Source organism: Aquarana catesbeiana, linkage group LG01 (genome assembly GCF_042186555.1).
Source record: "Aquarana catesbeiana isolate 2022-GZ linkage group LG01, ASM4218655v1, whole genome shotgun sequence".
NCBI lineage: Eukaryota > Metazoa > Chordata > Amphibia > Anura > Ranidae > Aquarana > Aquarana catesbeiana.
Window position 1 is genome coordinate 236653433 of NC_133324.1, and position 17477 is coordinate 236670909.

Genomic DNA, 17477 nt, shown 5'->3' on the forward strand with positions numbered 1-17477 from the left:
TACATACAGTATACATACTAGGGCCAATTTAGACAGCAGCTAATTATCCTACCAGGATATCTTTGTAGTGTGGGCGAAAACCCACACAGGCACAGTGAGAATATGCAAACTCAAGGCAGGCAGCGCTGTGGCTGGGATTTGAACCAACGACCCTAGGCAGAAGTGCTAACCACGTAGCCACTGTGCTGCCCCTTTTTACCAGATATAGGTAGATACTCTTTAACCTTGCCGGGGGGGCATTCCAGAGTAATAACTTTAGATTTACAACGTAAACTAACATCTTAAAAAAAAAAAAAAAAAAGTCTTGAGTACAAGGTTTTATAACCGATTGTATATTGCAGCTTTAATATCTATATCAAAGCTGAACTCCAGGAATATATGTATTACATACTTATATTGGTTCAACTTGGAACAATGTAAGTATGCATATCCCATATCTCATTAGCTCCTGGGGAAGCTGAAAATTACTGTATTTTATTTATTTCAGGTACTTATATGGCGCTGGCAATTTACACAGCACTTTACATATACATTGTACATTCACATCATTCCCTACCCTCAAGGAGCTTACAATCTAAGGTCCCTAACTCACATTCATACATACTAGGGACAATTTAGACAGGATCCAATTAACCTACCAGCATGTCTTTGGAGTGTGGGAGGAAACCGGAGTACCCGGAGGAACCCACACAGGCACAGGGAAAACATGCAAACTCCAGGCAGGTAGTGTCGTGGTTGGGATTCGAACCAGCAACCCTTCTTACTGCTAGGTGAAAGTGCTACCCACTACACCACTGTGCCATGTAGTCGTGCTACCACAGTAATAGCCATTATAGGTCCTGCTCATGTTCTATGTGAGCAACTTCCCCTATGCACACTGACCATAGGGGGTTGCTCAGTACTGCCGCCATTCACAGAACCCCTTGTATATTTCAGTAAATACAAGGTATTCTCTGATTGGACAAGGTGGAAGTCGTGACATCAGCAGCCCTCCTCTCCAACTCATCCTAATCAGAGAATGCTTTGTATTGACTTATACAAGTTGTTCTAAAGTCGGGTACACACTAGTTTTTTTTTTTTCAGTTGCACAAAAAAAACTGACAGCTCCGTGCGAGGTCAGTACAGCAATCTCGCCCACTGAGCTGTGGTGTTGTGACAAGGGGACACTCCGATCAGTGCTCTCTGCCATGTGTACAGGGCTTAAGAATGGCCACAGTGCTTAGCAACTTCTGTGGTCAGAGGGGAAGCCACTCGCAGGGACCCCAAGCAGTACACGGAAGATCACCGCTATCAATACCACTGTGGTTTCCAGCTTTCCCTATGAGCCCATCAGGTGTGAGATATGCATATTTACATTTTGCCAAGCTGGTCCAATTGAAGTATGCAATAAAAGTACTTCCATAAAAGTTATAATAGCAAATTCAACTTGGAATTTCTTTTTCCTCTTTCTTCATAGTGAAATTGTATAAAATAAAAGGTGCCCCTGGACAACGTCCTCTCTGATGAAACGCGCAGGGTGGAGCAACGTGCTGACGTCACCTATCCCATTGTGTCCCGGAAGGACGGGTCTGTTTTGGTTGTGCACCGGCTGGCACACCAAACTTAAGGCTTTTATGAAACATTTAACATCCAAGTGCATTACTTTACTTCTAATAAACTTTGAAAAAGGTTTTATGCCATGTGGAGCTTTTATTTTTGGTACACAAACCATCCATCCATGTGAGCAGTAGTGCCCTGTGAATAGGAGAACAATAGGAGCCCTGTGCCCTGTGAATAGGAGAACAATATAGTTGGGAGAAAGACCCAGGCTGGGTATAAGCCAAATGCGTTATTTGATCCCCTGTAATGGGGGGGGAATCATCTGGAGCTGGTAAGCAGCAAATCTCATTATTTGGTGGCAGACTCTTCACATGAGGTGACTGATGGCATTTTCCATCATCAGGAATCATCAAGGCTCATAGTTAAAATCACTGGTGGATTTTTTTTTTTTAGTAACGCTATTCTTTTTTTTTTTATCTGATGGACTGATTTACATAATTTAGCGCGATTCTAATATCTTTTATATTTTTTTAAAGATGCATATAACTTTTACCAAACCTTTGGAAACAAGACAGATTAAAATGAGAATCCTACAGCATTAGCTAACATGGCTATATTTCAGAAGAATATAAAAAGAATGCAATACCTTACTGGACCGCTGATTCCAGCCCCAAGCTTCTGCGTCCAGTTGATGTTGTACTCTTCCAAGATAGAAGTATCCTGCGTGCAAACACACAAATTAAGATGGTTAAAGCAATATGCTAATAATGTGAAAGTGATTTTTGGCAACAATATAAAATATAAATACATTTTATGGCATTTTCCTTTTCCTTTTTAAAGCCACCGCCTACCCACCGACCCCCCCGCCCCCCCCCACCCCCCGCAAAATTTCTGTAACATACTAAACAGTCTCGAAATAAAGTTCTTTTGTGATCTTCTGCCACTGTTCAAGTGTATCTAAAATATATAATTTATTATATAATGTTGCTGCGATCAAGAAGGCTATTGCTATCGCTGTGCAATACTCCTGTTCCCAGGTGATGCCATTGTTCATGGTTGCCACCTAGGGGTGCTGGTTCCCACAATAAACTACAATAATATGTGCCAATTCCCACCTCTATGCTGTGTCATCAGCAATTAAACAAATGTGTGATATTCAAAAGCCCAGCCTCATTTCGATCAATTGCAATGGATTTACAGCAGTGATGTCAACAAACAACTTATAGACTGTTGCACCAAAGCACTATGAGCATCAGGAAATGTAGTTTTTAAAGCTATGTCACAGGTGAGAAAAATAACGTGCACCCACGTCCAGAACAGGATATGCAGTCACCTCATGAGTGGTAGTACGTTTTAAAGCGGAGTTCCACCTGGGAAAAAAAAAAAAATTAAAATTAAAAACGTCAGCAGCTACAAATACTGCAGCTGCTGACTTTTAATATAAGGACAATTACTTGTCCAGGGAGCCCACAATGTCGGCACCCCAATCCGACCCGTCCCTCGGCTCCGGGTGCAGGCGATGGCACCCTTACTAAGGGAAACAGGAAGTGAAGACTTGCAGCTTCACAGCCTGTTTCCTACTGCGCATGCGCGAGTCAGTTTGCGCTTTCTGAATGGTCCTTGCCCTCTTCTGGGACCTATGCGTCTCCCAGAAGGCAGTCTGGGGTATAGGAGGGGCTGGACATTGCGTAGTTCGCCGCACAGATTGCGGCGATATTTCCCCGGGAGACTCAGACACTGAACATTGTAAATATAGAGGCACTTTTATGTGTGGTTTGTGTGGCTATTGCAACAAGAAACCAATTTTACCAGATGGCAGGGTCTTCAGACCCAAACATTTTGCAAACTGCAGGACATTTGGGGTGATTTATATGCTGAGATGCGACTTCGGTTGCTACTGCGGTTGCTTTTATGTCAGCAAGACCAAGCTCCAGTTCTGGAAACGAGCTTACCAACATATTAAAAGCATGCAGACATGCAATCCTGACCTACCCTTGGGTAGACACACAGCCACTGTCCATCAGGGCAAATTCCCCAAGATCAAATTTTTGATTTTGGACCATATCCACCCCAGCTCCAGGGGAGGGAACTGGAACCAAAAATAAATACACAATTTTTAGTATGTTTTTCGCTTCTAATTTTTATTTTTCTGTATCCTTTATTCTTTATTTTTCCACTGGAATCAGCCTCGTTTGCCAGGCACGGCCAAGACGCCAGGCACGGCCAAGGTTCCATCTACCTCTCCCCTCTGTTTCCGTGGCGACCACCCTGTCGACAACCCGGAAACACTTCTGTGTCTGGTGGGAAGCTCACGTGTGACGTCACTCCGCGGTGCAGAGTGAGGGTGACTCAGGGAGCCTTCCAGGAGCCCTGGGTTCTTTCTGGCTGCACACAGCTGTCACCTAATTGGTGGGCGGTGCGGTGGAAATGAGCAGGCCTATATATATTCCGGCTCTACTCTAATGGCATCTGGCCACTGAGAGGACGAGCCGGAGATGCTCATCTTGGACTCAAGTTTAACAACAGTAAGTACCCTTGGCAATAAGACTACCTTTTTCTAATGCAACCCTACAATTTTTATCCCTCCTTAATGGGGCGTATGCTTACACTTAGGATCATTTCCATACAACATAGGGGGTTGTTTTGCCTGTTGCTTACAGCAATGTTATTCACTCCAAATCTTTGGGTTCTTTTCCAGCATCTGATATCGTGGCCTGGATGTGATCTTATATATTAGGTATGTTTTGCTAGCATGCAGCTTTTTGTCTGCACAGATGTATGTATGTATGTATGTATGTATGTATGTATGTATGTATGTATATATATATATATATATATATATATATATATATATATATATATATATATATATATATATATATATATATATATATATATATACACACATACATACACACACACACACACACACACACACTCAGACCCCCTTAAATTTTTCACTTTGTTATATTGCAGCCATTTGCTAAAATCATTTAAGTTCATTTTTTTTCCTCATTAATGTACACACAGCACCCCATATTGACAGAAAATCACAGAATTGTTGACATTTTTGCAGTTTTATTAAAAAAGAAAAACTGAAATATCACATGGTCCTAAGTATTCAGAACCTTTGCTGTGACACTCATGTATTTAACTCAGGTGCTGTCCATTTCTTCTGATCATCCTTGAGATGGTTCTACACCTTCATTTGTGTCCAGCTGTGTTTGATTATACTGATTGGACTTGATTAGGAAAGCCACATACCTGTCTATATAAGACCTTACAGCTCACAGTGCATGTCAGAGCAAATTAGAATCATAAGGTCAAAAGGAACTGCCTGAAGAGCTCAGAGACAGAATTGTGGCAATTCACGGATCTGGCCAAGGTTACAAAAACATTTCTGCTGCACAGAAGGTTCCTATGAGCACAATGGCCTCCATAATCCTTAAATGGAAGACGTTTGGGAGGACCAGAACCCTTCCTAGAGCTGGCCGTCCGGGGGAGAAGAGCCTTGGTGAGAGAGGTAAAGAAGAACCCAACGATCACTGTGGCTGAGCTCCAGAGATGCAGTCGGGAGATGGGAGAAAGTTATAGAAAGTCAACCATCACTGCAGCCCTCCACCAGTCGGGGGTTTATGGCAGAGTGGCCCGACGGAAGACTCTCCTCAGTGCAAGACACATGAAAGCCTGCATGGAGTTTGCTCAAAAAACACCTGAAGGACTCCAAGATGGTGAGAAATAAGATTCTTTGGTTTGATGAGACCAAGATAGAACTTTTTGGCCTTAATTCTAAGCGGTATGTGTGGAGAAAACCAGGCACTGCTCACCTCTCAAATACAGTCCCAACAGTGAAGCATGGTGGTGGCAGCATCATGCTGTGGGGATGTTTTTGACCCTAAGCAAACAGCTAAAATAACGAAGGAGTGGCTTCACAACAACTCCGTGACTGTTCTTGAATGGCCCAGCCAGAGCCCTGACTTAAACCCAATTGAGCATCTCTGGAGAGACCTAAAAATGGCTGTCCACCAACCTGACAGAACTAGAGGGAATCTGCAAGGAGGAATGGCAGAGGATCCCCAAATCCAGGTGTGAAAAACTTGTTGCATCTTTCCCAAAAAGACTCATGGCTGTATTAGATCAAAAGGGTGCTTCTACTAAATACTGGGAAAAGGGTCTGAATACTTAGGACTAGAGGTCGACCGATATATCGGCCGATATTTGGTGTTTTTTACTTAATCGGCATCGGCAGATTGTGCTGATAAAAAAGGCCGATATCAGCGGACTTGCAAATGACTTCTGTAATAGAAGTCAATACAAGTTGCCTGAAAACTTCTGTGAAGAGACTTCTCCCCTCCTCTGAGCAGCCTGACAAATCTGATAAAAAGAACCTGAAGGATACAATGTTTACATTTATGAATGAACTGAGCTCCTTGTGAAGAAGCTCTCAGTTTAACCATTTAAAGACTAAATCTTTTCTGACATTTGTTGCTTACAAGTAAAAATCCTGTATTTTCTGCTAGAAAATCACTTAGAACCCCCAAACATTATATATATATTTTTTTTTAGCAGAGACCCTAGGGAATAAAATAGCGGTTGTTGCAATATTTTATGTCACACGGTATTTGCGCAGCGGTCTTTCAAACGCAATATTTTTAGAAAAAATACACTAATTAATTTAAAAAAAAACTAAGCAGTAAAGTTAGCCCATTTTTTTTCATCCAAAAGTTTTGATTACCTGTTTTTGTGTATTTAATATTTAAGAAATAATTTGTTTTTATTTTTTTTTAATCTAAATTCTACATACAAGTGAATTGATTGGAGGTTTGTTTTGTTTAATAAATGTTTAAATGTAAAAAATTTTCTGTATCATTTAAGGTTGCTTTCACACTGGAGCAGGCATGCGTTGACGGTAAAACGCTGCTAGTTTTAGCGGCGCTTTACCGTCATTTTAGCGGCGCTATTCAGCTGCTAGCAGGGCGCTTATAACCCAGCTAGCAGCCGAGGAAGGGGTTAAATGCGCCGCTGCCCAAACGTTTTGCAGGCGCTTCGGCAGCAGTGCGCATTCATTTCAATGGGCAGGAGTGGTGGAGGAGCGGTATACACCGCTCCAAAGATGCCGCTTGCAGGACTTTTTTTTTTTTTTTAACATCCTGCCAGCACTTCGCCTCAGTGTGAAAGCACTTGGGCTTTCACACTGAGACTGCAGGGGAGCCGTTTTACAGGCACTTTACAGGCGCTATTTTTAGCCCAAAAGCGCCTGAAAAACGCCCCAGTGTGAAAGGGGTCTAACTGTTAGATTTTATGAGATGCAGGGAAAAAAAAAAATTGGCCTAATATATCGGCCCAAAAAAAAAAAAAAAGAAAAAATCATCGGCCGCCGCGATTTCTAAATATCGGCATCGGCCAGAGAAAAACCCATATCGGTCGACCTCTACTTAGGACCATGTGATAGTTCAGTTTCTCTTTTTTAATAAATCTGCAAAAATGTCAACAATTCTGTGTTTTTCTGTCAATATGGGGTGCTGTGTGTACATTAATGAGGAAAAAAATGAACTTAAATGATTTTAGCAAATGGCTGCAATATAACAAAGAGTGAAAAATTTCTATAATATAATATATATATATTTTTAGGGGTGCACCGAATGGGTTTTTTGGTGCCGAAACCGATAACGAAAATGAAAAATACACTAGGCTGCAAACCGAAACCGATACCGAAAATGACTGTATACATTTTTATAGAACACATTGCTATTAGTATTAGCAACATTTCCATGCGGTGCACCTCTAGCAGATATGATGCAGGAGATGGTCAGAGACTGGGGACATGGTACAGGAGATGGTCAGAGACTGGGGACATGGTACAGGAGATGGTCAGAGACTGGGGACATGGTACAGGAGATGGTCAGAGACTGGGGACATGGTACAGGAGATGGTCAGAGACTGGGGACATGGTACAGGAGATGGTCAGAGACTGGGGACATGGTACAGGAGATGGTCAGAGACTGGGGACATGGTACAGGAGATGGTCAGAGACTGGGGACATGGTACAGGAGATGGTCAGACACTGGGGACATGGTACAGGAGATGGTCAGACACTGGGGACATGGTACAGGAGATGGTCAGACACTGGGGACATGGTACAGGAGATGGTCAGACACTGGGGACATGGTACAGGAGATGGTCAGAGACTGGGGACATGGTACAGGAGATGGTCAGAGTCAGAAGGATCCCAATCAGCCTTGATTATACCACTGCAGAGCTTTCATGTGCGTTTTTAAAAAAATGCAGAGTGCTGCATTTTTATGCTCCGCAAATGCACATGAAAATGCACAAACACGACTTTGGCCGGAACCACATGAGTGTGGTGCGTTCTTTTCCCTGTCACATTTTCTATGCACGTTTTTAGACTTCTACCATTAGATCAGTATGCATGTTTTATGAAGGCGCATTAAAGAGGTGGTATGCAGGAGTTTGATGCACTTTCATGAAAACATTTACTTTTACTCTGGCATGGCATGCTGGGAGTTGTAGTGCTACCATTAACTTGTTGCTCCTCTTCCAGTCAGGGCATGCTGAGACCTGTAGCCCCCTCCACCATCACCTCTCCAGGCAACCCTGGAGATCCCAGATCTGGACTTTGTAGAACTCCTTGTTCTCCTCGGTGACGGGCTCCCCTCTGGTCCTCTCCTCTGCCGCCGCCTTCTTTTTTCCCTCCTCCTTGGACGCCATCACACCATAGTACCATCCACCCACCACTTCACCGTCTACAGCATCCCGTTGCTAGGCAACCACAGGGGAGGAGCCACAGCCGGATACAGACACTGGGATGGTAGATTGAGCGGGCTGAGGACAGGGTTTTTCTGAGCAGGGAGGGAAGCTGGTGTTCCTATGATGAAGCAGGGGACGGTCAGCCCGCCCCTGGACGGGTATGCCTACACTAGTGCCCCTGCTAACACAAGAAGAGCAGGAGGGAGGGACACTCCCGCAATGGGAGCCACCCGGGGCAGACCACGCCCCCTTTTCGGTATCAGCTGTTTTTGTCATTCGGCTGAATGACAAAAACACCGTTTTCCTCAGCCTAAATTTCGGTGCACCACACTGGGGGGTAGGGTCCCTTCATTATTTCATTTTTTTTTTTTTGCTTCTTTTTATTTTGTGGGGCACAGATATCTATTTGAAAATCGGTCACAATGCGGGCAGGGGTGCCGAGGACCTCATGAGACGGTGTTTTTAAATGTGAACATGGATTTTTTATGTATAAACAATGGAACTAGATGTATGTTATTATGTAGATGTATTAATTTATGGTTTGACTGTTTGTATTTGAATTTCATAGACAACATACATCCTGTTAACCCCTGAAGGAGACGACAATCAGCTCTGAAACACGTCGGGTATAGGATATTGTATATCTTGATTTTCCTGTACTGTATTGATGACCATGTTCAGTACCTTGTTTATATTTCTTCTTTAATAAAAATCTTTTATCTACTTTATTTGTTTTTTTTGTAAGTTCCTTCAAAGTCCCACCCCCAGGTGTTTCTTTCTTTTCTCTGTTCCATACATGATGTGGCACACTGGGAAATCTGCATCATCAGAATTCTTCTCATGTGTGTCTCCCAGAAGGCAGTGGGGGGGGGGGGCATCTTCCCAATCTGAACTACTGTGTCCACATGGCATGCAGGAAAGAAATTTGCATGATTTCCCCATCAACACAGACCACCGTGGGGAATCAGCAATTGTCTTCTCCCGGCAGGGGGACGGGGCAAGCCGCTCGTGATAATAGTAAGAGAATACGGCAGGCTGGTCATACCCAAGTTGATTGATTGATCGGTGAACTTGGTGCATTCAGCCTGCCCATTAACAGTTCGAATCTCAGCCGGTTCCTGCTGAGATTCGAACTGTGTATGGCCGGCCTTATTTACTTCAATGGAAAGCCTGTCTAGAGCTCATCAGTCTATAGTCTGGTCTGCGACAAGACACTTGTTCCCAATACTAAGGGATCAATTCACTAAGAGAATATACCGCATGAATATTTGCCTTAAAATAATTTATGTGATATCTATCTCAGTCACAAAAAAATGCATCATTTAACAAATGTGTTATATGTTTGTATTGCAGTATTTAGCACCTGAATATTTTTATGCTCTTTTTAGTTTTTTCAAAGGGCTGAAGGTTTTTTTTTTTTTTGTTTTTTTTTTTTTAACCAGCAAGTCAACTGATCCGAGAAAAAAAAAAACAACCGAAGAACAGCTTTCCCTAGCCACACATTCGAGATGAGGGACTCCTCCCCGGTTTGCAATTGTATTATGACACTGGGGACACCCCCAATGTCAGAATACACTGATCAGTGCTGCAGTGCTGATCAAAGCAAAAATGACAAACAAGCCCATTTGAGAGCAGTCGGTCCTTAGATTAAACAGGAACGGCTGTGGATGGATGGAAATCTGGCTGTTCCCTGCTGAACCAGCTGAAATTCAATCCATCTATGGCCAGCTTAAGACAGCATTAGAGCAAAATTGTTCTATATATGAAGGCACACAGTAATATTGTGAAACCATGAAAACATTTACAGAACAATCTCCTAGTGAAATGTTACTATTTAATTACATTCCTGAGCTCAGGGCAGAACATTTCCACACTCAGGCCTGTTGCACGGTGGACATCGAAAATGTTGCTTTTATGGACTTTAGACTTTTTTTTTTTTGCCTCTAAACACCCCTCCATTTTAGCCTGTGTCCAGGCGTTGAGCAGCAGGAGTGCTTGGAGGCAAAAGAAAATGCCCAACGGGCCTAAGCGCTAGACGTTCATTCATTTCAATGGCCAGAATAAATTAACCCATTTATGCCAAAGGTTTTTTTTTTCTAATGAAAAAATGCATCTATTACCTAGAGCAGTAGGGTATAAATAACTCCCATATCACTACTGTTCCAATATTGGAACAAGAGGCAATAATGGGTTAATATTCTGGCCACTGGAATGAATGAGCGGCCAAACTGCCAGGATTGTGTGATGTTGATGTAACCTGCAGATAGCACAGGGAAGGAGGAGCACGCTCTGTGCCTTGGATTAAGACAAGTCTACACTATAGGATATGCCCCGAATGGAACCATGGTAAACAGTTGTCAGCTAGTTAATGGGACACCTACGAAAAGTTTTGGAAAATATGGTCACCCTGGATTTCATATTCTCAACGGAACCAAAGAGCCCTGAGCCTTTGGCAGGCCATACTTGATAAAATTGTATTTTCTTTCACCAGGGGGCAAACAGTCAGTGCTGATGGGGGAATCTTTCACAGCGCTTTTGTGTTCTTCCGGCAGGAAGCCTTTCCCACCGACGGCATACAATGATCACTGCTGGTGGCTATAGCCACCGGTAATGATTGGGCGAAAAAAAATGAATCGCCTTTAGTACAACCAGACTGCCACAGATGGATCGAAATTCGTCCCATTCCTGCTGAACTTCCAAATTTCGATCCGTCTATGGCTGGCTCTTGACTGGTTAACACCTTTCTACAGTGTCCTTCCTTTCCTCTCCCACCCACACCCCTTGTACTCTACGAGCCCTTGCACACTGGAGCGTTGCGCTGGCAGGACGGTAAAAAAAAGTCCTGCTAGCAGCATCTTCGGAGCGGTGAAGGAGCGGTGTGTATACCGCTCCTGCCCATTGAAATCAATGGGACGGCGCGGCTATACCGCCGGCAAAGCGCCTCTGGTATTTAACCCTTTCTCGGCCACTAGCGGGGGGTAAAACCGCCCCGCTAGCGGCCGCATACCGACGGTAAAACGCCGCTAATAATAGCGGCGTTTTACCGCCGACGCCGCCCCCCGCCCCAGTGTGCAAGGGCTCTACTTTTTGTTCAAATTTCCCTTTTCGCTTCCCTACTTTCTATCTTTTACCTCCTTTTCACAACTTCAGTTGCGCCACAGCATCATACATACTACTGGCCAAGCCCACTACCTCACAAATAGAAATCTTCAATGTCTGATACTTCTGCTCCCACTGTAAGAGCCCTTGCACACTGGGGCGGTTTGCAGGCGCTATTGCGCTAATAATAGCGCCTGCAAACCGCCCCGAAAGTGCCGCTACTTTCATTCCAGTGTGCAAGCCCCGAGGGCTTGCACACTGGAGCGATGCGCTGGCAGGACGGTAAAAAAAGTCCTGCTAGCAGCATCTTCGGAGCGGTGAAGGAGCGGTGTGTATACCGCTCCTTTACCGCTCCTGCCCATTGAAATCAATGGGACGGCGCGGCTATACCGCCGGCTTTGCGGTGGTATTTAATCCTTTCTCGCCCGCTAGCGGGGGGTAAAACCGCCCCGCTAGCGGCCGCATACCGACGGTAAAACGCCGCTAATAATAGCGGCGTTTTACCGCCAACGCCGCCCCCCGCCCCAGTGTGCAAGGGCTCTTACTCGTTTTCTACCTGGAACAATTATCAGTTTTCTGTTTGTTTACCAAAGGCCAATTTACTGTTAGGCCAGCCATTATAGACAGAGCAAATTTGCTCAATTCCCCCATCAACACAGAAAGTGTTGATATAGAATTCCCTCCTGCCGAGCAATTGTCTTGGGGGAAGCCATCCCTGCCGGGAGAGGACAGTGATTATCGCTATTGGCTATAGCAGCCGCTAGTGATAATCGCAAGAGAATCTGGCAGGCTGGTTGTACCCAAGATGATTGATCAATCAACTTGGTACATTTAGTCTGTCCATTAACGGCTCACATCTCAACCGGTTTCTGCTGAACTAAATGAGATTCGAACCGTGGATGGCCTGCCTGATTATGTGGATCCAGCTCATGTCTTTAAGTGGCACTTCTCTTTATATTCTGTTGTGTTTAATTTATGTGGGGCCTTGCCCCTACTGTTTTTGTACCATTTGAAAACTGTCAAACATAATTGAATAAGAATACCCTGTTCATTCTCCATTTCAGAGGTTTAGAACCACTTTGATGATTTAGCTCATTTTTCGTGGTATTCCCTCACATTTTTACCAATATTGTGGTATTAATCTGAAATTCGATTTAAGGTACACTTTTGATGAATCGATTTTTCGGTTTCTATTGTGTGTGATATTAAGAAAAAACAAACAAACCCCCCCCCCCCCCCCCCCCCACACACACACACACACACACACACACAAATGCTGCATGCTATAAATGTAAGTGAATATAAGTGAATAGACTCCTAAAACATATGTATTTCAGTGAGTGATATTCGTGGTCTTGACTTACTGTCAAGACCACCTTTCCTTCACAGGAATAGTGTGTTGCCCGCTATCCCCACTGGGTACTGAAGAAAGTTCATGTCTCTCTTGATGAATGAAAACCAGATTTACTATAGTCACTTTTTACCCAATCTTAACAGCATTATTTCCTTGCAACAGTTAAAGGAGTCCAGGCACATATTAAAGAAACTTTTCCCTTACCTTCATTTGGGACAGACTTTGAACATAGATGCTGGGAAAACCTTCAAGCCCTAGGACAAATGTTCACCCTTTCTGTATCACCTCTACCACAAAACTCCATGGCTGAACTTTCTTAAATACAAGCCTGGATGAGGGCAATAGGATCCTCTTTAACAAAGGAGCAATGGACAGACTCTTCTCATGTTTCCCAAAAACAAACATCATCTCCTCCTTGGAAAAAAAAAACTCAAAAACACTATGGTACTTAGTCTGCACTTACCCAGTGCTAGAAGAATTAAATACATCCCATGCTACTACCCCTAATCCTAAAAACCCTGGGAGGCCCTGTTTCAAGCGTCCACCAATGTCTCCAAAAAAGCTCATGTTCTGATCTTCCATATATTCAGTGCGACCAAACTATTGCCAGAGCCTGGAAGTCCCCTACACTAAGATCCCAAAAGGTCAAAAACATCCTCAAAAAGATATATTCATAAAAAAAGCTTTTCTTCTTGACAAACAAAAAAAAAAAAAAAATCAATCTTAAATGTTTGACATTAGTAGTTGGCTCTCTCCTGCTCGTCAGGAATGGACCATGCACTCTCAAACCTCTAAATATCTAAATGCCCTAACAATAATGTAGACTGCATTGAAAAGAAACTGCTTTGCCCCTTTCCCTTCGACTTATCAGCCTACTCCCCGACCACCTACACCTTTCTTCCCCGTTTCTTTTTTTCCTTACCTCTCCCCGCCTCCCCTCTTTTTCTTTCCATGCCAGACCTGCCTTTTTTCTTTTCATTTCTCTGGATGTTCCCTTCATCACCCCCTATCCATTATTTTTTTGCTGTCTGGATTTCCTCTCACAAATGTTTGTTCCACCATTTCCTCATGCCTCTTTGGGAAAGGATGGTACTGGAAATCTCCTGAATGGGACACAGGTTACAAAACATAACCCGAAAAGAAGTCTGGTCAGTTCAGAAGGGTTAGCATAGCATTCCTTTATAAACTGTTGATACCTCTTGTACATTTTCTTACAATTGGCCTGGGAAAAGGATTTGAGAACAGTATTAATGAGGAAGACTGGAGGCACAGGACTTCCAGGTTTCATAAAGGAATTCTGAACACATTATTAATAGAAGCTAACGACAAAAGTTTTTTTCTAGATGAACATCTTTCTAAAATATTTCTAGGCTCATCTCCCCCATGTTTTTGAGGATATGGCAAGGTGGGAATAATATTCCACACATAGTGGACATGCCCTCAGGTCAGACGCTTTTGGATGAGGGTATAACTGTAACTATAAGGAATATTACCGAGAGTACTTGGGGACGCCCCATTGAACGAACAAATAGACAATAAACCCAAATACACTTAAAAGGTTAATGTATTATATGCTCCTAGCGACTAAAATTGTGAAAGCCAAGGCTTGGAAGAGTTCAGCGATAGACTTGTCTTCTATGAAAAGTAAGCTGACATGGATCATGCTTACTGAAACAATGATCAGTGTATACAACTGATCATCAACCCTCTCTCTGAAAGTAGATGTTGAACTGACCATGGAGAGAAGGCTTGTGACGGTAACCACTTCTCTTTACTTTCCTCTATCCATTTTTTTCTGATCAATAACCTAAGAAACCTTTTTTATTGCACTTCAATCCCTGTAGTTATCAGAGGATGCGCCAATTCCTTGAGTTCCAATGACGAGTGAATGCCCTACTTATTCCATTTTTTGTTGAATACTACTGAATTAAATCTCATATGTCTTACGATTCTCCTCCAGGGGATATGCTAAAATACATTTTATATACTTTTGTATAATTTATCCCCCATGATAAGTATATTGTATTGTATCTTGATATGGAGGATGATAATTTTGGAAAAAAATTGGTCTTCCTTTCTTTATTATTCATTTATAAGTCTTTGTTTACTTTATATGGTTTTCTTATTGTTTTGTACCATTTTTTTCTTTATTGTAAAACTCAATAAATATCACTGAAAACGAAAATGCTTTTGCATTAATGAAAGATGGACATCTTTCTAAAGCCAAACTTAAAAATGGCAAGTCAGTGCTCATCAAATCTACTTTAACTATGTGTTTGAGGAGCTTCCAAATCATTGTAAAACACATATAAAAAATAATTTATAAACACCCATACACACACACCCTAAAGCTTAACAGCTGTAGAGTATACCGCTTAAAAGGGAAGTATGGCTTAGAAAAAACAAAAAAACAAACAAAAAAAACAAAACAATCATACTCGCCTAGATGGCTGCAGCACCAATCCCAGCTGCATCTGTCCCCCGCTGCCTGAGAACTGAGCGATCAAAGACCACTGATTGCTCAGTTCTTGGTCTACACTGCAGCCTGCAGAAAGCTGGTGACTGTCAATCACTATCTCTGCTCTGCCTCTCCCTCCAGGGCTCACTAGAGCGCTGGGCTGTGGAGGGGGCAGGAACAGCTGGCTCAGGCTCTCAGTGCCTCACTGAGAGCCTGATCCAGCTGCTGGTCCAGGCACCTAGGTGGATCCCAACTGTAAAGTCAGGCTCTTTCCAGAGCCTGGACCGGCTAAGTCGTGCTTTTAGCCAGCGGAAAATGGGTCATGGGTGTGCAGAACGAACTGCATTTCTGTGATCCATAGGAGAAGTATAGCCAAAATAGCTTTGGCTATACTTCTCCTTTCAAGATGATTTCCAGGTATGCTATATTTTACATTGCATGTGCACATGAAAAATCATGCAAAAGCATGATCATTTACAGCCAGTCTCCCCAGGTATCCTGCGCTCGAATTCCTGCATAAATACAATGATAAATTCCACCTGTTCAGCTAAATACTCTGTTTAACCTGGTTTGCTTTCTGTGCTGTAACATTTGATTAGGTAAAAAAAAAAAATAAAAAAATCAGCATGTCCACTCATTTTTAGGGAGATAACAGCAACCTTGTTACTTTTTGAAGCTGATCTCCCGATCGGAAAAAAAGAGCATTTTTCTATTGTCCAGATAACAGGTGGACAGTGTTCACGCAACACACATAGGAGGGGCACACTTTTTTTGATGAATACATCTAAGTAATCACACACAGCGTCTTGTATTACTAACCAGAAACATAGCAGGAATTTAAGCATTCCGTCAGACAGAAAAGTAGCCATCTGGGACAAAAAAATCATAACAGATTGACGATATTTCATCACATCACATTCAAATGATTCTACTGTTTGTATTCATACTTTTAAATCTGTTAATACTAAAATGCAAAACAAGAAAAATATAAAACGGGCTGATCAAAAAAAAAAAAAAAAAAAAAAAAGAAAACAATTTCCCTATCCACTTTGCATGTGTGAATGGAGGAATCTTCCCAGCTGTGCTATTGTATTCTGACAGTGGGGACGCTGCAGCCGATTTTCTGATGAAAAATGTCCAACTTTCCCATTCGAGAGAAGCTGATCATTAGAACCACCTGAGCGAGAAGGCGCATAGATGGATCAAAATTGGGCCAATCCTTGCTGACTTTCAATCCATCTATGGCTGGCCTTAGACACAATACAACTGCTGTAGCAGTCAGGTTAAATAGTACAATATCTATTCCTGTGAATTCAATCAGGGCCTCGAGTCTTCTTGATTACTCATTTACCCAGGAAAGCTTATCACCTTACTACAGTCCTTATGTAATAGCGCCTTCATTAAATTTGAAGCATCTGCACGTGAGCAATTCCTAGCACACGTAACAATGAGGTTTTGCTTGTATAGATGGCTTCTATGGGGTTGATTTACTAAAGGAAAATATACTGTGCACTGCAAGTGCACTTGCTTCAGAGCTTAGTAAAGGAGGTAAAATTTCACTGTGAAAAGAATACTTCAAGTGATACTAAAGTCTCTTTTTTTTTTCTTTAAAAATAACAAACATGTTATGCTTACCTGCTCTGTACAGTGGTTTTGCACAGAGCAGTCCATAGCAAACTCAAGCAGCTTGCTATGGGGGTACCCGAGCCGAGCTGCAGCTCTGTGTGTCCATTTAGACACAGAGCCATGGTTCGGCCCCGCCCCCTCTCCTCATTGGAGAAGTGACTTTGATTGACAGCAGTGGACGCAAATGGCGCCACTGCTGTGTCTCAGCCAATCAGGGGGGAGAGACCCAGATGACCAAAGCACTAATATTAGGGGGGCTGCTGCACACAGAAGGTTTTTTATGTTAACGCATAGAATGCATCAAGCTAAAAAACCTGCCTTTAGGAACACATGCAAGGAATATATAAAAAAAAAAAAAAAAAAACACAGCATGTTTGCTTGTACAAGATTGGATGATAGAAACCAGCAGAGCTTCCCCTCAGATCTAGAGCAAGTGCACTTGCAGTGCACAGTGTATTCGCCTTTAGTAAATCAACCTCTATGTTACTACTACTCTTTCACAGCTTACATTTTCTTAAACTAAACCTGTATTCTGCTGCAAAGTAACCGGTTTGAGCCCCTGCAATGTCAATGCTTGCGTCCTGCAGTTGCCCACCAAAAATCTGTCCCCTGGAGTCCAGAAAAAAAATTAAT

The 17477-nt window shown here is 42.7% G+C and overlaps 1 protein-coding gene across 1 annotated transcript in view; it reads right to left on the reverse strand.

Annotated features, from left to right (window-relative positions):
- MAPKAPK5 (MAPK activated protein kinase 5) overlaps nt 1–17477 on the reverse strand; it is a 142549-nt gene that overhangs the window by 103724 nt on the left and 21348 nt on the right. Inside the window, exon 2 of the mRNA XM_073626073.1 lies at nt 2186–2259. Within this exon, the coding sequence (XP_073482174.1) occupies nt 2186–2259 (74 nt within the window). The remainder of the gene's footprint in view (nt 1–2185; nt 2260–17477) is intronic.